We start from the raw sequence: 27082 nt of genomic DNA on the forward strand, positions 1-27082 counted from the left end.
CGGTATTTTTTTTTATTGCAGAAGTATTTACTGTCAGACCTAGTTCATATTATCAAATGTTTACTGTAGAAGTATTTTTTTTAGAAAATTAAATTAAATATAAAAAATAAAATAAATTGATGAAATTAATAGAATAAAGTAATATTACTAAATTTAAAAATTTCAAAGTTAATAAAAAGTTAAATTAGGATTAAATAAAAAAACTTAAGTGGAGGATTAAACTTGATAATTCCTAAAAACTTAAGTTTGCTTTGACTCAACTAAGTTGGGGTCAAAAGTTGTAAAGATTTAATTGAAATAGAGTTTAATCTAGAAACGTTAAAATAGACAAATAGTTGAGGTCTTTTGGTGCTGTTTGAAGAGAATTTAGACTTAAGGGCTAAAACGGTCAAATTGGCAGAACAATAGTTTCTAACGCCAAGACTTCTTTGTCTCGCGATTTTGAAGACGGAGTGAAGATGAGGGATTGATTTCAATTCCCTCAAATTTACATGTTTGATTCAACTTTAAAGGCGTGATATAATTCTTAACTGAAAGTTGTTTCCACCAAAGATATCGAAAGAATTAATTCCTTTGTAGGATGGAAAGTGAAAAATCATTATTTTGCCCTTATCAAACACTTTATCGGTTTAAACCCTACACATACATTCATTCGCCACCGTCACCGCCACCACCATTCACCACCGCTGCTACCACCAACAATAGGGACGAATAGTTAGTACCAAATTTCGATTCCGTATCGGTACCGTACCGCATTTAAAAATATGGGATGGTACTCGATACTCAAAAATCACGAAACTCAAGATTAGGTATTGTCGGTACCAACACTAGTACCGAAAAGATGTACCATTCTCTGTAGCACATGGTTCCTGGTACGTAAAATTTATCTAAGTATTTTACATTTTTAGCCTTGGACTCGGCGAGTTGTAGGCCCGACTCGCCGAGTGGAGACGGGTTTGGGAGCACGTTTAAGTTGGCGACTCGGCGAGTCCACATTCTGGACTCGGCGAGTCCTAACTGTCTGATGAAACCCTAATTTTCAAGGGTTTGCACCCTATTTAAACCCTCTTATCCGCCCCCAAGCTCGCCCCCTTCACCCTCAGAGCTCTCTACTTCGTCCAAGCCTTGTTCCTTGTGAGATTGAAGCATTTTGGTGTGTTTTCTTGAAGATTTTGTGAGGGAAGGGGAGTAGATCAAGAAGAGAAGATGGAGGCCAGGCATCCTTGTGTTATCTCAGTGATTTCCTTGAGGTATAACTCAGTTTCCCTCTGTTTTCATGCTTATAGTCCCTTATAGCTCCATGAAAGTCCTTCTTGAGCCTTTCCCCAAGCTTGATTGTGTATTAGGGTTTGTAATAAGCTGTTTAGCCTCTAGATCTAGGCATGATTGAGCTCTAGGAGCTTGGATCTACTGCCTTTATGGAGCCATATTTCATGAAAGCCCTAGATCTACTCTTTTGGTGCATTTTGAGCCCTAAAACCTTCATTAGTGTTTATTTACACGTAAAGTTGGAAACTTTACGTGTTAATCAAGCCCTAGAAACCCAGATTTATGAATGACATGAGCTGGATTAGAGCAAAATTGAGTATATAGTATTTGCATGTGGCAGACTCGGCGAGTCGTTCATCGGACTCGTCGAGTCGAGTCGCGAGTCCCCGAGTTTCCCCCTTTTTCGTGTTTTCGGGTTGGAGTAGTGAGTCACGGGGTGTGACTCAGTGGGTCGGAAGCCAGACTCACTCATGAAGTAACTCGGCGAGTCGATGCCATGACTCGGCGAGTTCAAGGCAATCTTCTTGCCTCAAGAACAGACTCGGCGAGTTGTTCATACAACTCGGCGAGTCTCAGCATAGAGTGTTCTTCGGATGAAGATGAACTCGACGAGTTGTTCATACAACTCGGCGAGTAGGATGAAGGACTATTAGACTTTGGTTTAGAAGGAAAACTTGTCAAGTCAATGCCTAAATCGACGAGTAGAGACGGGTTTATGGTCAGACAAAGGGATAAAGACTCGGCGAGTTGGCAAGCCAACTCGACGAGTCGGGTCAACTGGCAGTTGACTTTGACTTTGACTCTTGGTTTGGTTAGGGGTAAATGGTCATTTTACCATGAAGTCGGTTAGCAGTATTTGACTAAGTGCTTTGTGGGAATTATAGCCGGAGGATTTCTGGAGCAGCAACAGCAGAAGACAGTCAGTTCCCACACCGATCAGCAGCTATTTTGAGGTGAGTTACCTTCCAGTAGCGGTGGGTCTACGGCCATAATGCCGACCCACCAGTAGGAGTTGTATGATGGATGATTGTCTCTGTGATATTCATCTAGGGTTTCCACTACTTGTGTTATGTTATTGTGCTAGTATGATACGATGCTATGTGCTAGTGACAGTAGGGGGGAGATAGTCCCCTAGATTACCGGTCGATAGGGTCGAAGGGGTAGTCATGCCCAACCATGCTAGATAGATTATATGATATATGTGCTATGTGGTAGTAGTAGGGGGCGAAATAGTCCCCAGTACCCGGTCGAGAGGACCGAAGGGGAGACCAACACCCAGATATGCTAGTCAGAATCCGGTCGAGAGGACTGAAGGGGAGGCAAGCTCCCAGGTATACTGGTCAGTATCTGATCGAGAGGACCGAAGGGGAGGCCAACTCCCAGATATACTAGACAGTATCCGGTCGAGAGGACCGAAGGGGTAGGTCGGGCACCCATATATGCCTGACATTATATGTATGTTATGTGATTGTATGGTATGTGGTATGTTGGGGGAACTCACTAAGCTTCGTGCTTATAGTTTTCAGTTTTGGTTTCAGGTACCTCTTCTTCGAAGGGGAAGGAGTTGGCGCGGTAGCGGTCCATCACACACACGCCTTGTATTCCGCACTATGAGATCCTCCTGGGAATTTGTACTCTGACTTTATTATGTATTTATGAAATGCTTTTGAATACATGCGATAACTTTTATGAAATGATATGATCAGTGAACGTTTTATTTCTAAGGTTCACTAAGAATATGTTTTAAAAAAAATGAAATTTTTGGCTCGTATTTTTGGGATGTTACATTCTCGGTACCGGTACCGGTAACATTAATTCTGTAAGATATTCGAAATTCACTTTCGATCAAATTCAGTATTCAAGAAATCGGGAACGATATCGGTCGATACCGGTTCCGTCTCACGCTCATCCCTACACAATAATCCGCCACCACCATTGCCACTGCTAACACTACCACCACGACTGCCACTACCATCACTTACCATTGTCGCCGCCCCTACCACCGCTACACCTGCCGCTGTCACCACCATCACTGTCACCACTAAAAACCACCGCCGCCACCGTCACCACCACCACTACCATCACCTACTACCACCGTCACCACCACTACCATCATTTGTCACCACCACCACCACCGTCTTTGCCACCACGTCGTCGCCACCATCCGTCACCGCCAAAATTTTATTATTTTTATAACTTATATAATGTATTTTTACATATAAGTTAGAAAACAAGATAAAATTAAGAAAAAAGAGACAAGGGTAATTTACATTTTACATGGATTATAATTCTATTTCCTGCAAACCAAACAAAATTTGAAATTAATTCCAATTATATTTCAGGCCAACCAAACAAGATAATAAATTGAATTCAAATTCCTGATAGATTCTTTTTCCAATTTTAATTGCATTTCTTTCAGAAACATTCTACGAACCAAACAACACCTTAACAAACTTGAATCCTCAAACATCAAAACCTAAGTAGGAAAACATATACATTCAAATAGGATTACATAAAATCTTTCAACCTCAATATCCATGTTTGAAAATTTTAAAAACACATGTCCATATTCAAAATAAGAAATCGAATTTACAAATAGCAAATTTACAATCAAACAAGCGACAACATCGATAACTGAATATTTTTCTATAATTAAATATTTTTTATAATCATTTACCACTTGAATATTTATTCGGAGTCTTTGAAGAAGTAAGAACACAAGAACACAGAAAAGCACTTGAAATTATCAATTGGCTGAATAAGTGAATAAGTCAAATTACCTATACATATATAATCTAGGTTTCACCATTCCAATAAAGAAAGTGTCAAAAATTAGTTATAGTAGATAATCATTCAATCAAAATCAAAATTGTTTGCAAGAGTGAACATGGTGAAACCATGAGAGATTTAGAATATATGAGTTCAAATCTAAAATTTTGGTTGTGCGATTTTGAGTCTTATCTTCTTTGTGATTTTATGCATTGCTCTGGACTTTCATTTAAAGAGAGAAAGGAAAGGAAGCAGGAGGATTGAGAAAAATTTCATTGCTTCCAAGTAAGTTTATTTATTGGACGGAAGAGGAGAAAAAGAAAAGAAAGATTTATGTTAATCTTTCTTAGAAATTCTCTTCCTAAATCTAGAGGAATTGGAGAGAAAGGAAAAGAAGATCATTCCTTTTTTTTTCTTTCCTTTCCTTTAGTGAACTCGGGAGAGGAGCCTTAGAGATGAGAAACGAGAAAGACATTCATAAATCATAAGTTACAGTTTAAAGAGAATCGGAAATTAAATTTTGTTACAGCCACCCTCCTGGTTTTTTTGTTAGAAATAATCCCTCTACTTTAATTTTATACATATTAGGCCCAAAAGTATAAAAAATTGGCTATGCCCCCTCCCCCCCAAAATCAAATATTGAAGTTCCGCCCCTGAGCGGGGAGAGGCCCAATGGTGGCGTTGCAAAATAATTGGTCGTTTGGGTGTTTGGTAAGATTAAAAAAGAGTTTTTTTTCCACAATTTGATAAACATCCTTTTAAAATAACTTATAGTTGTCCTATACATCAAATAAGTCATTTTTGATAAATTACTTTCCCAATCTTATCAAAAACTTCTTATAACTTATAGCTATCCTACACCTTTTGGAAGCATTTTTTTTGTTTTTATTTTGCCAAAAACTAAAAAGTGCTTATCAACTTATAATAATCATACTAGGTATACTAGGTAATTAAATTTTGGGGCCTTATATATGTTGGAAGCCATGGGCCATCACCCAACTCGTCTTTTGTTAGGATTGTCCTAGGTATGGTGGTGCTGACTTAGTATAAAAATGGTTCCAGGAACACTCACCACCTGATACCAAGTGGTGAAGGTGACCACAGAAGAATACCACCCCGCCTCTCTCCTCTTTTTCCTATTACTTTTATATTCATTGCATTTATTTAACACACACACACACACACACACATATATATATATATATATATATATATATATATATATATATATATATATAGAGAGAGAGAGAGAGAGAGATAGCTAAGTTCAAATGTTTTTAGCAACTATTGTTCCTAAATGCACCAATCACAATTTAGCAAATAATTAAATAATGATTTAAATCAAAAAGGGTATTATAGTAATCTTTTTATAATTAATTATGATAGATAATTAATATTCTTGATATCATGCAAGGGACAAGGGACAATGATAAATAATAAATTAAATCTGATCCACCGCTTATGCTTCTTCTTCTACAATCGACGGATCCAAAAGGGAGGACAGACTCTCATCTCGCAATTGATGATGGACTCTGGAGTTTGATGAGGCTGAAGAAGGGGATGCGGAGGAGCAGTGGCGCTGCTGTGGGGTCCGTGAACGCGAGTGAGAAGCGAGGAGAAAACAGGGAGGGAATCCGGTGGTGTTTGTGATGGTTGGTGTTTGGCGATGTCTTTTGATGGGGAAGAGGTAGAGGAGAGCATCACTCCCGGAGATTGCAGGTACGTGGACGGAGGTATGCTCCGATAGCCTCCTATTCTTCTTCCTCTAGTCCGGTAATCCAACAACTAGGGGGAGAGAATGACAACAAAAGACTGAAATTGGGAAGTGTTTGTTTTTCTTTGTTTGTCAGGATAGGAAAAACACGAAAATGGGGTTGTTGGCCATTGACACAGAAGAGAGAAACGAAGTAGCAAAACAACAAGTTTGAAGGGGACAAGGGTCTCGATTCTTGACTAATTGAAGGAAGAGGAAGTTAATGAAAGCATCCATGGCCGACATGTGATATTCTTCTTCATCTTATTTTGATTTGAATCCATGGAAATTTGGATGTTTAGGTTTTCCTAAAAAAAATTATGATAATGGATGGGATATAACTCATGGTTGTTTGGGTTTCTGTATTTGACTAGGGAATCCATGCGTGTTTGTTTCTTGAATTCATGACTGGGAATGAATGCAAATATGTGTTGATGATTCAATCCCAGGTCTTGAATTCTGTAATGTATTCTGTTAGAATTTAGTTATATAAATGTATTATGTTAGAATGTCTGAGAATAATTGTTAACAACAAGTATATTTGTTTAACTGGTAATGAATTTGTGATACTTTATGGTTGACTTTATAGTCTCTACTACATTCTGTCAGAATTTATAGTTTTTATTTTCTACTATATTCTGTCAAACATTTTAGTCTTTAATACATTCTGTCAGAATTTATAGTTTTCATTCTCTTAGAATGCATTGAATTTTTTAATTTTTGAAACTTGATTATGTTTTCTTTGTGGATTTAGGTTTTGAAGAGGCTAACATTGATGTGGAGAAGGAAGAAAACATAGAGAATGAGAGTGTATTATACCAGAATGTGTTATGCTACAATGTATAAAGTGTTGCTTAAAATAATATTCTTTCAGAATAGATTAGTGTTTTTGTTAGATTTTGATGTTTTTTTTTCTTTTTTCTTTCAGAATGTTGTTATTATTCAATGAATCACAATCATACAATGTAATTATTTGGTATATTATTAGTTCAAGAATTGATTTTGTGTATTCTTTCAGAATGTATTTACTAGTTTATGGTTGACATTCTGTCATTCTAACAGAATAAAATCGAAAAATATATTTACTAGTTTATGGTTGGCATTCTATCATTCTGACAGAATAAAATCGGATTTTTAAATTCAAATTAATTTAAAATATTCAAAAATTTAAAAATAAAGGAATTAATTATCCCTGTAAATCTGAAAATTTCCTTTTTTAATATAGGTTAATTGACTAAAATGCCCTTATGCTAAACTTTGTGTGATTATATGGTACATGTTATCATATTCTAATATCACAGACCCTCAGATCATGACCTCTGATTATATTCCAACTGATGATCCAGATCTATGCATTCTGAGACACAATAGTTACTAGAAACAAAATAACCTAAACCTATATATATATATATATATATATATATATATATATATATATATATATATATATATATATATATGTAAGTGTGTGTGTGTGTGAATTCTTTTCTACCCTATAATTCTAGGATGCATTGATAGTCTATACTGGCCATGGGCAATATGCCTTAATGCATTGTGTGGTCAATTCATGCGAGGTGATCGTTGAGAGCCGTCAATAATTCTTGAAGAAGTGGTATCATTTGATATATGAATTTGGTATGCATTCTTTGGTTCGCAAGTGCCAATAATGACATCAACGTTCTTAGCAATCAGTTTTATTCAACGTCATCTATCTTGAGAAGGCGCAAGACTTGTCGTTTGAAGTGAATAGAGTATCATGCAAGTGGGGGTACTAGATTACCGAAAAGATATATCTTGAGTATTCTATATTTGTGTCCTGATGACAAAAAACAGTTAAATTTTATGACAACTTAAAGAAAGAGCTGGGAAGAATGTTGAATGAGCGTCTTGTGTCCATAAGATCGCTGGCAGATAATACAAAACATGACATATTCATGAGACCACATAAAAATACAATGTTTATTGTATGCATGTATCATATTACATGATATTGTCTAAGAAAATGAATGAAAGGCGATATGCCACAATGATGAAAACAAAATTTTACCATCCCTATATACATCACAATCTTCATGATGATTTGGTGAAACATATTAGAACTCGGCTCCGGACAAGGATTCATGCAATAATTCGAACGAGATATCAACGAGGATTAGGATGAGGATCCAGAGGGATGTACTTTTTTTTAATATTGTTATGTTTTAGTTTTGTTTTAATTTTTATTATTCTATTTTTGAATTAATGAAATTTTTTGTTTTTTATTAGTTTTGAATTTGTTTATGAATAAATTATATTTACTAATATATATTTTTTTAATCTAAAAACTAAATGGTAGTAAGATGTTAATATTTCGTAGGTTTGGGGAGAGTGTAGAGAAAATAACATAACGTTAAGGAAAAAAAATGAAAGGTGCAGTGAAAGTGAACGTGAAACTACATCTAATAGTCTAATAATAGAAATTCTATCGTAAAAAATGCAAACAATTACTTAAACAGGTATGAAAAATCTTAGAAAAAACATCCATATCCGTTTTAAACGAAGCCTAATAAAGGATCAAAACTACATGTATTCGCGTGGCATGACCAGTATGGTCGAATTCCTTGACCGGAGTTTGTATGTTGGTTTCCCCGACCCTTCAACATCCTCCTCTGTCATTACACCCATATTTATGATCTAATCCTCGATACTTCTATAGGCACATCACACATGTTCGGTTTTTTATAAAAGATGCATCCGTTTTTTACAGGTGTAAGTTTAAAAAATGCCAAAATTCAAAATCATGTCTAAACTCTAAACTACTTGTATTTCTATATAGAATATAGTTAGATTAGATATTACAACACTATCTCCTCCAAAAAAATAAAATAAAATGAAGTTAAAGGGCTTTGGCTATGACCACTCTGAGGTTCTACCCTCAATTCCTTGTCTCATATGATATGATCAACTTCTGTTATAAAGAAATCAAGAAAGAAAGATAAGTGAAAATACAAATGTGTCAACCATGAATTAATATAAAAACTGAACGTAAATGATAAAAAAAAATTAGCATAAAGAAAGAGACTCTTTTTGAGATTGCAAGGAAGATAACTAGATAACCGACCTTCTGCTATTTACTTACTGGAGCCTGAGCACAACTCAAATAATCCACAGCAACTCTTCCAAGAAGTTCTTTCAGGTGCTTGAGAAAAAGGATTTGGAGATAACAATGGCTGCATATGATTGTAGAAACATAAGAAAACAAAATCAAGATACAAGTGTTAAGAGGAAGGGCATACATATTTTTCAGGGCATTCAGGCGTATCGTGTTCTTTCAAACGATCAGCACCACCCCTTCCACAAAACGGGCAGTTTAACGTTGAAGCTGTTAAACAGTCCTTCGATTTTGGAGAAGCTTTCTCGTCTACTGAAACTAATTTCTCAACCAGTTCCGCAAGTCCCGTTTCTTTTGGATGAATAAGATTTGAAGAATTCTCATCCACACCTGTTTGTTTCAATGGCGATTTGGTGTTTTTCTGTTGACGCTTTGTTTTGTTATTTACTGGATTAAGAATCCCCTTTTCAGGCGAAGAGTTAGCAGGTTCGTTTGCCACCGCTTTCTTTTTATCGCGAGATTTGTTTGCTGAGCTACTTCTAGGAATCAAACTTTTCTCTTGTGACCTTTTATCGATCTCAATTTTGCTTTCTTTCTCGTCGGTTTTTTTGTCTTCGCTTGTTTCCAGCTTGACTGGTGGAAGGGGAGATGTATGTTGACTGTTTGACGTTGAAGAGCTAAATTCCCCATCATCACTCTCTCCTAACGAATCCAAATAACAAATCGCAAAATAGAAAGTAATTGAACTTCAAGATTTCAAATATGATATACCCAATGCCAAATTCTTCATCGAACACCAAATCGAATGTATAACTCTTTTAGGGAAAAGATCAAACTTAAGAGAAATTAAAAACCCATACATAGAAACGAAGAAAAGCATCGAATTAACAATTGGTAAGAATTGAGAGAGAAACGTGTGCGTTCATACCATCACTAGGGGAATGTTCGGGTGTGGAAGCGGAGCTTTTTGAAGGTTTAGCCTTCTTTTTCTTCTTCTTGGTAGATTTTCGCTTGTTGGGACCAGGTGACATGGTTGATGTATGATTATCAAATGGGTTGTTGTTGTTGTTGTTATTGTCTCCTCTTGTTCCACTCTTTTGGAATCAAAATCTATGAATCTATTATGTATATAAGTATATGGTGATTTTGTTGTTGTTGTTATAGAGAATGCATGAATTTGAAGGTGGTAGGCAGAGTGGGCATGCATGTTTGCAATCTGATACGGAAACGGGGAATCATGCATCAAGTTTGTGGCGTCATTTTGGTAGGCGTCCCTTGTTTTACGTTTGTTACAATTTTTGTGCATCAGTAAAATATATGTTTGATATTGTTTCTTATCATTTTCTTAAATTGTAGTATTAAAAGTACAAAGATTTATCAATTTACAAACAAACATCGAATGTGAAAATGAAAAATTCAAGTCGCTAGTGTAGGAAACGAATGTTTGACAACTACGAGATTTATCTTCAACCGAATTCTATTTAGAATCTTATAAATACAATCAATCATATATAATCACAAAAAATATGAAAGAAATTAATAAGAAAATGTGACTTTAAACATGAATACTCTGCAACACATGTATATGATTCAAACTCATGGATATAATTGCCTTGATCATCATCCGTAAAGAACAATTGTATATAGGAATTGAGTAACGGAGAGGATAATCGAGAATGCCTCCATTGTTCTCTGGAAAATGCACAACAAAAATTAAGCGAAAAAAATTAAACACAATTAAATGCATAATAATATGTCATGATCAACTTTATGATATGAACTATGGTTTTTTTTTTCAATGTAAACTTACCAGTGTCGCATTTCTGCCTTCAAGCTCGATTTCCTTCCATGCAAACCTGCCATGCATGTGCATGCGTTAATACAATAAATTTCTTAAGCTTTTTCGTGTACCATATTTCAATTTTTTGTAAAAGAAATGAAAATATTCAGGAATATATAACACAAAGATCATGTTAATTTTTGAATAAAATTAAATCGTTATAATGAGGTGTTGAATACCCCATGGAAAGCAGAGTAAGTCCCCATGCAATAACGGCAGCAGAAGTTGCTGCAGGTCGAGAATCAGGATTCCAAGAACGAATATAGTCAAAGCCAGCAATGGAGGATGCAACACCAACAACACCAGCAATTAATGAAAACGTCACAAAGAAACCAGTGGCTGCGTTTCCAATTGGGAAGTATATAGGCGAGAAATGAGCAGGCAAATCGAACCCTTGACCTGTTTACAACACATAATTAATTAACCCTACGTACACCCCATCAACGAAAGCCACATAATTTAGAAAGATTTAGGGCTTAATTAGAGAGACATGCATATATATATACCAATGATGAAACCATGATCGATGGCTCGGTTCATGGCCCAACCACCAAGGCCTAGAAGCACGACGTACATGGAGATATTGAGGAACATAAGGAGAGTTGCAACTGATCTCATATCATTAGCAGCCATTGTACGTACGTGTTGGATACAAGAATTAATGTAACTAGCTAGCTTTGTGTTGTATTATGATTTATGGGGTGTTTTTAAAGATGTGGTTAAATTGGTTATTGGGTTCTTTTCTTGTTGAAGGTGGTTGCTTTAAGGTGTAAAGGTGAAAGGATTGGGGTGTCATCGAGTTCAAGGCAAGGCACTTTAAGATTCTTGTCTCTTTTGATATTCTTTGGTTAAGGCTTTTGCTCTGCTCTACCTCCTTTAACAACTCTAGAGTTTTATATTTTTTAAAGGACAATAAATAAAGAGGTATTGATCATGTCATGATCCATTGACCAGATGTTTATATATGTTCGAAAATCGAAACAATAATCACTTTTTTTTTTCGTTTTTTTTTCCTAAACGACCATATTTTTAGAAAATTTGGATTTTCTAACTATTTGTTTTATTTTCAAAATGCTTTTAATTTCTCTTGTTCTCTCTTATTTAATTATTTTCTTCCATATCATCTTCGTCCAAAATCTTAGCTTTTAATGAATATAGGGTTTATTTTTATTTTTATTTTATCACTAGCTTATAGCATGTAGGGAACCACGGTTACAAAAGTAATTAAAATTTTATAATAAAAACTCATAACTATTAATCAATTATTTTCAATAAATTATTAATTAAACATGATTTTATAGGATTTTCAACATAAAAGTACAATTAATTATCGACAATCATAACCGATACTTATTCAAAACGAATTTAAATTTCTCCTAAAATCAGGGATCAAATAAATAATTGTCTAACTTATTATCAAGATCAATACTTTAAAAAAAAAGATGATGACAAAATGGCAAGTGCCATTTTTGTAGAGAATTTGGAAAGAAAACATAAATTATGAACAAATGAGAGGTAATATTAATAATTATTTTTTTATTAGTATAGAAAGATTTCCATTATAATATGAATAATTAGTTTGAAACTAGTGAACAAATTAGAAAACATATTCTAAGGAAAAACCATGAAAAACAAGTTTGAAAATCTTGAACAAGTTCTTATTTTTCTAATTATATATGGATTTCCAACCTAATGAAAAAATTGAATTTGAAATTTCAAACTACTTTTTTCTGAATTTGCTTTTTGTAAAGAAAACAATGTTGAAAGTACAATTTTTATGGTTATATATTTTTCGAAATTCATGCTTTTTTTCTTTGTAAGGAAAACATTACGTGTCCATTGAATTCGATATAGCTCAAATACATATAAAAAATACTTGGTTATTATAGCTAAATTATCTAAAACTCATTAAGATTTAATATGTCTCCTAAAAACTTTTATTTTTACCTTCTAGTTTTATCACAAGTGTCAATTCACCTTAGCGGGTTACATAAGCAAATGTTGCGAAAATTAACTTGAACCTTTCCTCCGCTCATAGGTATGGCCGAATGTAATGGTTTTCTCTTTCCTGTTAATTTAGTGTTTTATGGTGGGTGATATTGGGCTTATTTTGAGCTTTGGTATTCGGGATGCTCTCTTCCCTTGTTGGTGATCTGTTTTTTGACCTCATAGACAGTTTTGCCCTTGTTTCTTGCATGCTTATGTTGAGAGTGGTTATTGTTAATCTTCACAGAGAATGTTTAATAGTTCATGGGATGGATTTGATGGTTTGTCTTGCTTTTTCTAGGTGCTTCTTATGCTTGGTATCCTTTTTATGGAATTTTTTGTAGTTCCTCTATTGTTTTGTTTACTTTGGTTTCTTGATGTCTTGTATAGGCTTTGGTTGTTTTCTCTTTTCCTTTGTAATCTCTTGTTTGTTTCTTCAGCTCCCCGTTGGCCCTTAAATTTAATCATATGTATCACTGATATATACAATAAATACACACATATATATTATATATTTTATGTCGATAAATCAATTATTTAAGTAGAAGAATTAATAAGACTAAATAATAAAAATGGTGTTTAATTATAGTTGTCCAAAAGTTGTATTTAATGACTTTTTTTTCCTAACGATTACGTTCTCCAATTTTATATTTTGTTGTTATGATACATTTGGTTGACTAAACTTTGAAAGATTAGTACTATATTATCTTAACTAATTTGGTACTATTTTTGTTTCTTAGTTATATGTTATAGTATATTATTGTGAAATTTAACGAAGACCAAACAAAAAAATCATGATACAGTTTTTACTTAAATAATTAAAAAGTAAACAAACCTTGCAATTGAGTATTTACTTTCGAGAGATTTGGTATTAAGTTTTTGATGAAATAAGTACATATATGCAAACCCGTCTTAGATGGTAGACGATAGGGGCGGCACTCTGCCGTCCATGACCCATATTTTAAAGGGGTCCAAAATTTTTACAGACTTTATTAATATAATGTTAAACATTATTGATTTTAAAGATATTATTAGTGATTTTGAATCTCAAAAAGTTAGAAGAATTATTTTTCTTTAACTATATGAGTTTTTATAATCGAAAATGTTATATTTAAAAACTAGTATAAAAATATTTTTTTAATTATTAATTTAATATAAAAACAATTGATGAAATTTATGTATTTTAAGAGTCTTTTTTCTTTTTGAGTCTTAGACCCAATTGATGAATGTGGTGAAATGTTAGTTAGTTTTTTTTTTTTTTTGTTAATTCATCCATACTTTTTTGTAACGGAAATGGTTTGTGATTTCTATCTGACCAAATGATCGAAAAGGCGATTGGCAAAAATATAAATAAACAAATAAATAAACTTTAATCTGATCAAAAAGGCGATTGGCAAATAAATAAATAAATAAACTTTAATAAAAATACAGACTATGTTTTAACACATCTGTAATCATGACCTTCTTGACTCAGATTGTAATCTTGTCCACCTAAATTTGTGACATAAAGTTATAGTGTATACATCTTCATTTATATAGAGACGATAATGGTTGGTAATGACATTAAATTTGATATTCACAGGATGACGCATTAATCGTCAAGCATCATGAAGTCTCCATCCAGCTATTAACTTATATTTTCTTCCCCATGAACCATTAATTATATACCTTTTCTCAATTCTCTATGTTGATCGGAAAATCCAACAAGTTCATCTAAACAATTAAAATATAAGGACTTTTCTTGCAAAAAAAACAAATCTCTAAACATGATTTCATTGGTGAAAGATTCCAAAATGTAGAATAATATTGTTTCTTGACAAGACAACATCTACATTCTATTCATTCTAACCCATGTTGAAGCGAACAAATGACATCCTTGAAGTTTCGGGAACCAGTTCATTCAAGAACTTGTAGACCAATATCAACAATCTTACATGAGTATCAGAGTATGTTGATTGTAAGTTTGCAAGTGCTGGAATCTTGCTCTGATCACTGGAAAATCCGAGAAATGGGAGGAAGAAAGAAACGAAACAGAGGAATAAGAAGAGGGAATTGACAATTACTTGAAGCAACTAAATTACACAAATGGTCCTTGTGTTCTGGTGCTATTACTTATACTTTTAACTTGTGTTGTACTCAATTTATAATTTCAATACATGTTTGGTCCCTATATTTAGGGATGAGTATAGGTGGATATCCACCCTATCTGAAACCGGAACCGGATCTGGATCCAACGGATAACGGTTCTAATATCGGGTATCCGGTTCATTATATTTGTTGAATTTTTGAAACTTATAAAATATATCAGTCATAAACTTGCAATAAATTATTGATAACATCAATATGTAATTCGCCATGTATTAGTAATAAAGATTATAAAATACCAATAGCTTAAATAAAAAATAAAGAAACATCAAATTCGTGTGTGTATATATATATATATATATATATATATATATATATATATATATATATATATATATATATATATATATATATATATATATATATATATATATATATATATATATGTGATTTTAATGTTTATAAAGTCAAAAAAATAGATATCTTAGAGTATTTTTTATGTATTTCTAGAGTTTTTTTTAGGTTTATGCGTTTTCCATTGAATATATATATATATATATATATATATATATATATATATATATATATATATATATATATATATATATATATATATATATATATATATATATATATATATATATATAGGTTATAATGTGAATGGACAACTATTGTGTGGACGTGTGGATAATGCTATTTTATGAAAATTACTAAGAGATATGTTGTTTAGTAATGTGAATACGTTCAATCTCACTGAACTATTGTTATTTTAATGGATTCTCACAAATTCTAATTCATTTTTGTTCTAATTCATTGTTTTTTATTTATTTTAATTATTACAGAATACGACTCAATTTACATCTTGATAGCATTCTGACAGAATGAGAATAATTAAAAAAAAGAGTAAATTACACGAATGGTCCCTATGGTCTGGGGTAATTTGCGCGCTTGGTCCTAACTTGTTTTTTTAACTCGTAAAGTCCCTAATATTTGTTTTTGTTGTGCGCTTGGTCCCTACTTTTTGTTTTTGTTACACGATTAGTCCCTGTTTTACATAAAAAAAACTATTATTTAAATAGGAAAAAATGGTAGGATAAGTAAGGTAAGGTGATGGGGGTTGGGGTTGGGGTGTGTTTATTTAAATATTTTAAAAAATCAAGGGCAAAATATATTTTTTAGGTAAGACAGGGACCAAGCGTGTAACAAAAACAAACAGTAGGGACCTTCTGAGTTAAAAAAATAAGTTAGGGACCAAACGTGCAAATTACCTTAAACCATAGGGACCATTCGTGCAATTTACTCTAAAAAAATGTATAATAACCTTATAGACGATTTAATTAGTGAAAATGCTTAATAATTAAAATAATTATATAAGATTGAACGTATTCATATTATCAAACAACATATTTTCTTTGTAATTCTCACATAATAATATTATCCACACGTCCACACAATAGATGTCAATCCACATTTGAACCTAACTCTCTTTCTCTCTCTCTCTCTCTCTCTATATATATATATATATATATATATATATATATATATATATATATATATATATCAGTTATGACGGATACCCAACGGGTAGCGGTTCCGTAAAAATAAGAACCAGAATTGACGATTCCGATTCTGGAAGTGGGTATTCAATTTTGGTGGTCATACCTACGTGTATTAACCCTCCGTCATCTTTTTATGCTAGACACATACCTTGCACCCTGAGAGTATTTTTATCATTTGTATTTTTGTCCACTATCTTTTTTTTCCGGTCATCTTCTCTGTTGAAACACAACCAACAATCACTACCACTTTTATATATATATATTTTTAAGGTTATCTATCTAGCTATTCATTATGTGTGAAAATTTGATCATTTTACTTCTCCAACCGTACTTTTTGTAATGTAAAAAAAAACAATTCTTCAACCTAACAATTAATCCATGGCTAATATCATACCCTTGTTGCCATCATGGCAACTGAAATTATTTGTAGTTCATAAAAGTAGAAACTTGAACACAAAAGTCTAAATAAAAAATAGAAGTTCAAAGACTTTAATTCCAACACTCACATCATCCTCTAATTTGTTTTCCTCTTAAATCCATCGACGAATTTCTAAGGACAATGTCTAAATAAAAACTAGAACTTGAGAGTCTACAAAAACATGCTCAATCAACCTCGTCGCAAGAATTTTACCCCTTAATACTTTCTTAACGTCATGAAGAACCCATTGAAATCGAAGGAGAGCAATCATTTTATCACAAACAATTTAGGGTCCAAAAAGTTAAGAAAATGAAGAAATCGAAGAAAGATTTTTTTTAAGACAAAATTGCAAAAGTGGTCCCTGTGTTATGCAAATTTTTGAGGTTTTAGTCCAAATCCCAAATTTTTTGGATTCATGGTCATTTTAGAGTGGTTTGTATGTAAAAATAGTCCCTCCAAAAATTAAAATGACTATAATACCCTTGGGGTATTTATTTTTTATTTTTCTTTCATCTTTTTAAATTTAATATTTATTTACTTATTTTAACAATTTAAAATAATAATAGAGGACCCACCCTCTCTCTCTCTCTCCCCCCCGAGCCAAACACCCCTTCGAATCTGTGCAATGACGAGAGGAAGAGTCGACTGTGAACACGTCGACTGCCACCACCATATTAACCCACCTCCACTGCCATCAACATTGCAGCCTTCCCCTTCCTTCTCGTCGTGAACCGCCAGATGCCAAAATAACCGGGCAGCAGAACTGCCATCTACTGTTGGCAAAACCCACTTCACCACCCACCACCGTTGTGACTGTTTGAACGCCCCTACTCCAACCATATACCATCTGACATCGTCTGTCGTTCTTCCCCCTCGTCATCCCCGCTGAGCAGAAGCAAGAACGAAGAAAGAAAGGCAATCGGAGCAACCTCCGGCCACCACTACAGCCGCCATCTGCTGCTGCCACCGTGATTCTAGCCACCACCACCACCTTTTACAATGCAAAATTACCTTTTTAGGAAGGATCGTGGGAGGACTAGTAGAGGAATAGGAAGCACAAGAATGTGAGGAGTGGGATCAGGTGAAGGGAATGATAATAGATAAGCAAAGCACCTACGATTCCTCATGCATGTATCTAAGTCTCTTACAATTTTCCCTTATTTTAATTGCAACTCCTTAATTTCGTACTCTTATCTCTATAAATGTTTATCTATTTGTTGAATTGGATGTCTCTGGACAAAAAATTGGAATTGTATGCTTCCAATGGTGATATCTCCTAATAAATAAATCAGAAAATGAAGGAGGAGAACAATGCACTCCAGGTGCTCAATGAAACACCTGAAAGAAATGTACCTTCACAAAACTGAAAGTGTCTAATTTCACACATAATGCATTCAAAGTTGAAAGAAAACATCAAACCCAGTAGCTCACGAGTTCGGTAACACCACCCATTTCAAGTTATTATTCAATAGAGAGGAGAAATCAAGATACCCACTTTATATAAACACAAACATATGCAACAGAGAGTAAAAATCGAGTGCCTTTGATATTCAAATATTTTACCTGCATGAAAAAGGCTCACAAAGGTGGGAGTGAAGATAGAGAGAGAGAGAGAGAGAGAGAGAGGCCCTCTATTATTTTTTTAATTGTTAAAATAAATAAATAAATGTTAAATTAAAAAAATGAAAGAAAAATGAAAAATGAATACCCAAAGGGTATTATAGTCATTTCAATTTTTGGAGGGACTATTTTTACATACAAACCACTCCAAAAGGACCATGAATCCAAAAAACTCAGGGACTAAAACCCCAAAAATTTGCATACCACAGGGACCATTTTTTTTAATTTTGTCTTTGTTTAATCGATCCATCCATTCATTGATGGTTTCTATTTCAATGTAGACATAGAATTTGATTTCCCCTTAATGCATTTTCTTTGGTTGGATTTTCGATGAGTGTAAGAGAGGCTCTTAAGATAGTGAGATCCGATAAGGAATTATACTTTGACGGAGAAGCAACATAGTAAGTTATAGATTTGAGCTTGAAATATCTTAAACAAGATGCATGTTCAATTATGCCGATGAAGAAGAAGGCCACAAACAAAACAAAATGCATGTTCAAAATGAAGGTGAATTCATAAGGGATTGCTCCGTTTTGGTTGTTGGCAGTGGAAAATGGTGTTTGTCACCGCCCTTAGAACAACCATCAAGACTCTTCTATCAGTATTTAACCTAAGGGGAAGGGGATAAAGACTTAAATGGATGGGAGTAGGCTGAATGGTGTAACATCCTAAAAATCATAAGGTAAAAATTTCATTTTTAAATCACCCATAAACACCGTTTATCATTTTCATTTATTCAAAAGTATATCAGAGTAAAAATAGTTATCAGAGTACAATCCTAAAATCATAAAGTTGCGGAAACATAAGTGGATGCGCTGCTATCAAGTCGGGTGTAACACCTGAAATCCAGAAGGTTAATTAAGGAAAATAAATCTTCAATTAAGAGGCCAACTCGTCAAGTTCAAGGGTGAGAACTCGACGTGTTGGAATAATTAGGTACGTGGAAATTAAAAAAAAAAATAACTCGACGAGTTGGGGAGGACCAACTCGACGAGTTGGACAGGGTTTGGGAAAACCCTAAAATCGAGACTTTGCACCCTATTTAAACAACTTAAGCCCTAGGGTTCGACCTCATTTCCTGCCTCCAAGTCTCTAACCCTAAATCTCGAAACCCTAAAGTTATTTTGTGAGTTTGTTAGATATTTTGAGTGCTTTTGGTGAGTGTTGGAGCTACTAGAAGAAGGAAGAACTTGGAGACACAAGAAGGAGCATCTAGATCCAGAATCCTTGCATCATCCACGACAATTTTCTGGTATAAAGCTTAAAACTTATCTTGTAGTCATCTAGATCTCCATTTTAAAATTGTTCTACAAAAATGATGACAGAAGAAACAATCGTAAAACGCTACTGTCTGGGCAAATTTAGTGATTGTTTGCATTAGCGTTGAATTATTTTGAATAATAGTGATGAACATTATTAATGCTATATTGTAGAATTTTTATTCATAAATGATGCCCTTTTACGATGGATTTAACTAATTGGCAACATATAGTTTGTTCCAAAAAAAAATCATCGATGCCAAGGCATCAATGAGACTTATTTTTTCTAATAGATAGACTCGATGGACAATTGGTCTGTAACGCCCGTGTTTCTAGGCTTGCCATTTTTTTTAGCAATGTAATAGTCTAGGTTAGCCTTTGTAACCCAATTTGAAATAATAAATATGTATTATTTGTGAATTATGTGAATTATGTGAATTATGTGTGTATTTTCTTAATTATTATAATTTAATGAATTAAGAATAAAATGAGCGTTAAAATTTAAGTGTAAAATAAACTCGATATCTTTGGATAACGTTGTAGTAGTTGAAACGAGGTTTCCAAATATATATAGAACGCCCAAATCTGACTTCGTATGAGGAAGTTATGATTTTCTGAAGTTTCGACTTGGCAGTATGCAGCCCGAATACTCGATTTGAGATCAATCGGTTTTTAGCCGAAACAATCTAAACGAGAATCGAAGATCTTGTTGTTAGTAGCGAAACGATGAAAAGTTAGGCGAGAACGGATGTCGGACGAAGAAGTTATGAATTTATAACGAAGTTTTTCTGTCCCGACCTTCTAAAAATAAATAATAAAAATAAAAGTCAAAATTAGCCGACGGAGTCTAAATGAAAGTTGTAGAGTATAGTCTGACCTACGCGTGGATATAAAGAACGTCGAAAACGGAGCTCGTATGCGAAAGTTACACAATTTAGAAGTTTGACGAGTCAAATTACGTCGAGCGTAATTTGAGTACGCCCAGCGTACTCAGAGGGGTGCAACTTGTCTGACCAATACTCGAGTGCCACCAAATGACGCATGCAGTGACGTTGAAGTACGCCTAGCGTAACCAAATTACGCCCATCGTACTTGGAGATTACGTGCAACGTACTGAGTACGCCCAGCGTAATTAGAAATCACGCCCAACGTAATCCCAGACCCAACAGCCTATAAATAGAAACCGAGATCAACCATTTTCTCTTGTTCAAACTCTTTCTTCTCTCTAGTGTTTGCCTCGATTTGCGTGCCAACCATATCCCGAAGACCCGGTATCATTCCCGAGCCCCGAGGATCCCGAGAAGTGAGATTTCCGAGCCGAAGCCATGCCCGCGAGGAGCCCGATTTTAGTGAAGATCTTCCAGATCTACGGAGAAACACTACTTCTGCAAGTTGTAGTGCTGCCCGATCATCTTCTGATCAAGTGAGTGTATAGTCCCTTTCAATACACGATATTATACAAGTAATCGTTGAATGTATTTAAGAATACGGGTTGTGTGAGGGTATTATTATTATTACATTCTAACACATAGACTTATATGACTCTCTTTGAAATTGCTTGTTATGTGTTTACGTATTACTTGCTATTTGGATGGAGTATTGAAAGAGCATGCTATACAGTTTTCTTTTAAATTATGTATAAAACATGTATATTTGTATCTACTAATATGTTGGGTAGAACATGGGTAGATAGTTGGTGTGCAATGAAATAAATTGATGAGAGGCCTCGTTGTTGGTGTTATTCTAGTCATTCAGCAGAGTATGGATGACGACCACAGACTATTCTAGACAGTCCTGTGGAACGCTAGCAGGCTCATAACCTGTAGGTGTTGTGAACGATGTGTTCACCGGTGTACTCTATCCCCCACATGGTTGCCTTTAGGATATTTATTGCTAAGGAAGCCCCTTTGCAGTAATGTCCGTCCCGATGAAAATCCTAAATTAAGTTCCTTATAATAGATGTTGTTTTAGGGACGTAAAGTGATGATAACGGGAATGGGTAATCGGGTTATTGTTGATTGTTGAAATTAAATATAATTATTTATTGTGGGTTGAAAACCCTATATGCTCACCAGGCTCCCAAGCCTGACCCACTCAGTTTATTTGTATTACAGGAAGTGGCGCAAGGGCATAAGATGGATGAATCATCAAGTTGTTTTGTTTACAAGTCTGTATATGTATATATTTGTTGAATGACTTGTAATGTTATTGTTTATGCTTTATGATCTGTATCGGAACATGACATCCCGATTTTTGATTATGAAATGAAATCATATTTCTTTATGAAATGTTTTGATAAAAATCTATTTTATCATGTTTTGTTTTTTGGAAAAATTCCGCATCTCTTTTAAAAATCAAAAGGATTTACTTTGAAAATGTTTAAAAAGCATAAATGAAACCGGTCTTTTCTGGCCGAGATTTTGGGGATGTCACAGTTGGTATCAGATCATTAGTTTAAGCGAACTAGGAATTTGTAGGATTTCTAGACTTAAACTTAGAATGCTAAGTGAAGGTTGTTAGATGTATGTCTGTTATATTTCAGACACGAGCACTAGTTTATTTTAGGAAAGTTGCCTAAAATGCTTTTATGTGCTAAATGTTATATGTTTCCATATATGATATTATTTGTTCGGATCTATGGTTTGTTGCCGACCGAATTTGGAAACCTTATGTGTGTAGGATTCTAACCATATGTCTACGTTATTAGATCTAGCATGTAAACGTTTCGGAGTGATAAGGATGATTTGAATCTATCGTGAATGAGGATCTAATTTCACCTTATTCGGTGTATAGATCAAAAATGGTGAGAACAAGAAGTGGAGTTGGAAACACGGATGAAAACAGGAATCAACCACCAGTGATTGAGCAAATACCTATCTTAGCAGCAGCACCTGAGCCGATAACAATGGCTGGCATACAAATGATGATTCAAACGATGTTGGATCATCAGATGGAAGAAACAAGACGTTTGCTTAGGCAGAATGGTGAAGAATCGTCAATTCAAGTGGAAGAGCCCAAGGAGAATGGAGGGCAGTCTGAAGGAGGAAACTTCAGTGGGATCGTTGGTCAAGACGACCAACCGGTGGTTAGACACAACAACCAGTATGGAGGAAATGATGGGCGTGGGTGCAAGTATAAGGATTTCATGGCATCCAAACCACCATGTCTATCCGGAAGCCCGACGCCGGTGCAAGTTATGGATTAGATCTCCGAAATGGAGACAATGTTTGAAAGTTGCAAATGCAACAACAGGCAGAAAACCGCTCTTGCGATCCCTTTGCTAAAATTTGGCGTGTTGAGTTGGTGGAAGCTGTTAGCTGACTCTATGCCCAAGGGAGAAGCAAGAAAAATGTCTTGGGAAGACTTTGTGGAACAACTAAAACTGCAATACTGCTCCGAGCAGGACCTTCTAGAAATCAGTAATGAGTTTCAGAATTTGAAGAAGGGGAAATTGAGCGTTACTGAATACGCTGCTAGTTTCACAGAAAAGATGAAGTTTATCCTATATTTAGTACCAACATAACTCTCTAAGGTCAACAAGTTTGCCCTCGGACTACCAGCGGACTATGGTCCAATGGTTAAGCAAGCAACCACATTGAAAGCCGCCATCTGGGCTGCTAGAAATGTTGAGACCCAGATCAGGGAAAAAGGTCTGGACAGGTTAGAGGTTGGTGAAAAGAGGAAGTTTGAGGGATCTTCAGGGTCCAGCAAAAAGGGTAAATTCTTGAAGTCTAGTTCGAGAGGAGGTGGAGGAGGCGAAGCGAAATGGTGCGACAAATGCAAGAAGAAGCATCATGGGAAGTGCGGCGGGGAAGCCACATGCTTCACAAGTGGAAAGCCAGGGCATTATGCCAACAACTGCACCCTCACCAAGAATGTTTCTTATAGTTTTGGTGAGGAAGGGCACAGCTCGAGAGATTGTCAAAGAAGAAGGAGGCAGCAAAACCCAACATTCCGCCAAAGTCGAAGGCGAGAGCATTCCATATGACACTGGATGCTGCTAAAGATGAAGCTGATGTCGCTTCAGGTACCTTTCTCGTTAACAAATTGTCTGCTCAAATTTTATTTGATTCTGGAGCCAACTACTCCTTTATATCGCATGAATTTGGTAGAAAACTAGCTTTGCATGTCGATAGACTAGATAATTCTTTATTAGTCGAAGTTGCTAGTGGCAAGTTTGTACCTGTTAGCCATCGTATGAAAAAACATCTTAATTGACTTGAATGGGAATAAGTTCCACGAGGAATTATTGCCTATAGAACTTAATGGTTTCGACGTCGTGTTGGGAATGGATTGGCTTAGCGTCAATGACACCGAGATATTGTGCAAAAAGAAGATAGTCAAGGTAAACCCGCCATGGAAAGAGACATTTATGGGGTATGGGGATAAACGCAAAGTAAGTTCTGGGATCATTTCTATAATGAAAGCCAGAAAGTGTTTAACCAAGGGGTGTACATCATATTTAACATTCGTGATTGATGCTAAGAAGGAAAAGAAGGTGATGCAGAATATTCCTGTCGTATGTGATTATCCGGAAGTATTTACCGAAGATCTTCCTGGATTACCGCTTGATCGGCAAGTAGAATTTCGTATCGACTTGTTACCAGGAACGACGCCTATAGCAAAATCACTTTATCGATTAGCACCGGCGGAGATGAAGGAGCTGATGATGCAGCTTCAGGAGTTATTGGAGAAAGGTTTCATTAGACCTAGTTCATCGCCTTGGGGAGCTCCGGTGTTATTCGTGAAGAAGAAATATGGAAGTATGAGAATGTGCATCGATTACAGAGAGGTGAACAAGACAACGATAAAGAATAGATATTCGTTGCCGTGGATTGATGACCTGTTCGATCAATTACAAGGTTCAAGTTATTTTTCAAAGATCGACCTGAGGTCAGGATATCATCAGCTAAAAGTAAGAGAGCAGGATATAGAGAAGACTACATTCAGAACACGATATGGACACTACGAGTTTTTGGTTATGTCGTTTGGACTAACCAATGCTCCAGCAGCATTCATGGATTTAATGAACAGGGTTTGTAATCCGTTCCTAGATAAGTCTGTGATAGTGTTCATAGATGACATTCTGATTTACTCAAAGAGCCAAGAGGAGCATGGCAGACACTTGCGAGAAGTGTTAAAAGTCTTGAAGAAGGAGAAGCTGTATGCTAAGTTCTCCAAATGTGATTTTTGGATTCGAGAAGTCCAATTCTTGGGTCACGTGGTCAACCAAGAAGGGATAATGGTTGATCCAGCAAAGATTGAAGCTGTAATGAAGTGGGAACAACCAAAAAGTCCCACGGAGAACCGAAGCTTTTTAGGATTAGCCGGGTATTACCGAAGGTTTATCAAAGTCTTTTCTTCGATCGCTAGTCTATTGACAGTTTTGACCCACAAAGGAGCTACTTATGCTTGGAGTGATAAGCATAAAGAAGCATTCGAGAAACCGAAGAAGAAGCTATGCGAGGCACCGATTCTTTCTCTACCCGATGGGGTTGAAGACTTCGCTGTTTATAGCGATGCGTTTGGTTTTGGATTGGGTTGCGTTTTGACCCAAAGAGAAAAGGTGATCGCGTATGCATCTCGACAGCTAAAAAAGCATGAAAAGAACTACCCGACTCATGATTTGGAGTTGGCAGCGGTAGTTTTCGCTCTGAAAATATGGAGGCATTACCTCTATGGCACGAAGTGCAAACTTTTCACTGATCATAAGAGTCTCCAATATCTCTTTAGTCAGAAGGAGTTGAATATGAGACAACGACGCTGGCTAGAGTTACTTACAGACTACGACTGTGAGATACATTACCACCCCGGTAAAGCAAATGTTGTTGCTGATGCTCTCAGTCAGAAAGTCAATCTTGAAAGAAAATGGCCAAGAGCGTTGAGAATTGAAGTTGTCTCGAACATCGTGGAAAGTATTAAGAAAGCTCAAGAGGAAGCTTCTGAGAAGAATGACCGAAAAGGGGAACGTTTGGGGAAAACGTTGGTGTTCGGTATAAACATTCATGGACTAAAGGTGTTCCAAGATCGGATTTGGGTACCTAAGTCAGGAGGAATAAGAGATCTTCTGATGGAAGAAGCTCACAAAACCATGTTCTCCATTCATCCCGGTAGCACAAAGATGTATAGGGACCTGAAACCCTATTACTGGTGGCCGACAATGAAGGTCGACATTGCGAAGTATGTGGCAGAGTGTGTGACTTGTGCGAGAGTCAAGACACAACATCAGAAACCATATGGGAGTTTAGAACCTTTACCTGTACCTATGGGTAAGTGGGAAGACATTGCTATGGATTTTGTCACTAAACTGCCTAGAACAAAAAGTGGTCACGACATGATTTGGGTGGTCGTTGATCGATTCACTAAGAGTGCGCATTTCATAGCAGCCAATGAGAAATGGTCTATGGAAAAGCTTGCGAATTCTTACGTGAAGGAAATTGTGAGGCTTCACGGTGCTCCGTTAACGATTGTGTCAGATCGTGACAGTCGTTTCACCTCACGATTTTGGAAAAGTCTACAAGAGGAATTGGGTACCAAGTTGTGTTTAAGTACAACTTACCATCTGCAGACTGATGGTCAGAGCGAACAGACGATACAAACACTTGAAGATATGCTAAGAGCATGTACCTTAGAATTCCAAGGTAACTGGGATGAACATTTACCATTGGTAGAATTTTCCTATAATAATAGTTTCCACTCGAGCATTAAGATGGCACCTTATCAAGCTTTGTACGGGCAGAAGTGTCGTACGTCGTCTTGTTGGCTTGAGGTTGGGGAAAAGCAGTTTATGGGGCCAGAGATAGTCAATCAGACTGCTGAAAAATTGAAAATAATTAGGGAGAGAATGTTAGCAGCTCAGGACCGTCAAAAGAGCTATGCTGACAAAAAGCAAAGATCGATGCCTTTTGAAGTTGTAGATTCGGTTTTGCTTAAAGTCTCGCCATGGAAGGGACTTATAAGATTTGGTAAAAGGGGAAAGTTAAGTCCATAACTATATTTGGTATGTACTTGACCCGACCCGGCATGGTCCATTTGGGTTGCACTTCACCGACACAATTTATATGGATAGTCTTTTGAGAATAGTATATTTATGATTAATATTAATATATTATAAGTTCTAATATATTAATATGGAATCATATTATTTAATTAGTATTTATCAAGAATTAATTTATAATTAATTAAGTGATCAAAATGAACTAATTAAATATGAACTCTTATATATATGGAATGGGCCAAGTTCATTTAGGTTGGGCTAAGCCTTCATGGATAGTCCATGGAGTGTTTAAACCATGGATCATATGAAATGAAAGGTCATGGGTTTAATCCTAGTCTGCATACTATATAAAGATGTCCTTGGTTGGTGAAATTGGCACTAATGTGGGTACAATAAGAAGGGCTAGCCGATTTCACTAGAGAGAACCAAGTATTCA

General features: G+C 35.4%; 1 protein-coding gene across 1 annotated transcript; it reads right to left on the reverse strand.

Annotated features, from left to right (window-relative positions):
* Positions 1-10341: 10341 nt before the first annotated feature.
* Positions 10342-11401, reverse strand: LOC111914695 (membrane protein PM19L). Its single transcript, XM_023910396.3, has 4 exons — positions 11229-11401; positions 10902-11121; positions 10693-10738; positions 10342-10574 (listed from the first exon to the last, which is right to left on the reverse strand). The coding sequence occupies exons 1-4, from the start codon at positions 11353-11355 to the stop codon at positions 10503-10505; spliced, it is 465 nt and encodes a 154-aa protein (XP_023766164.1). The 5' UTR covers positions 11356-11401; the 3' UTR covers positions 10342-10502.
* Between the last annotated feature and the right edge of the window lie 15681 nt (positions 11402-27082).

Source organism: Lactuca sativa, chromosome 4 (assembly GCF_002870075.4).
Source record: "Lactuca sativa cultivar Salinas chromosome 4, Lsat_Salinas_v11, whole genome shotgun sequence".
Classification (NCBI taxonomy): Eukaryota; Viridiplantae; Streptophyta; class Magnoliopsida; order Asterales; family Asteraceae; genus Lactuca; species Lactuca sativa.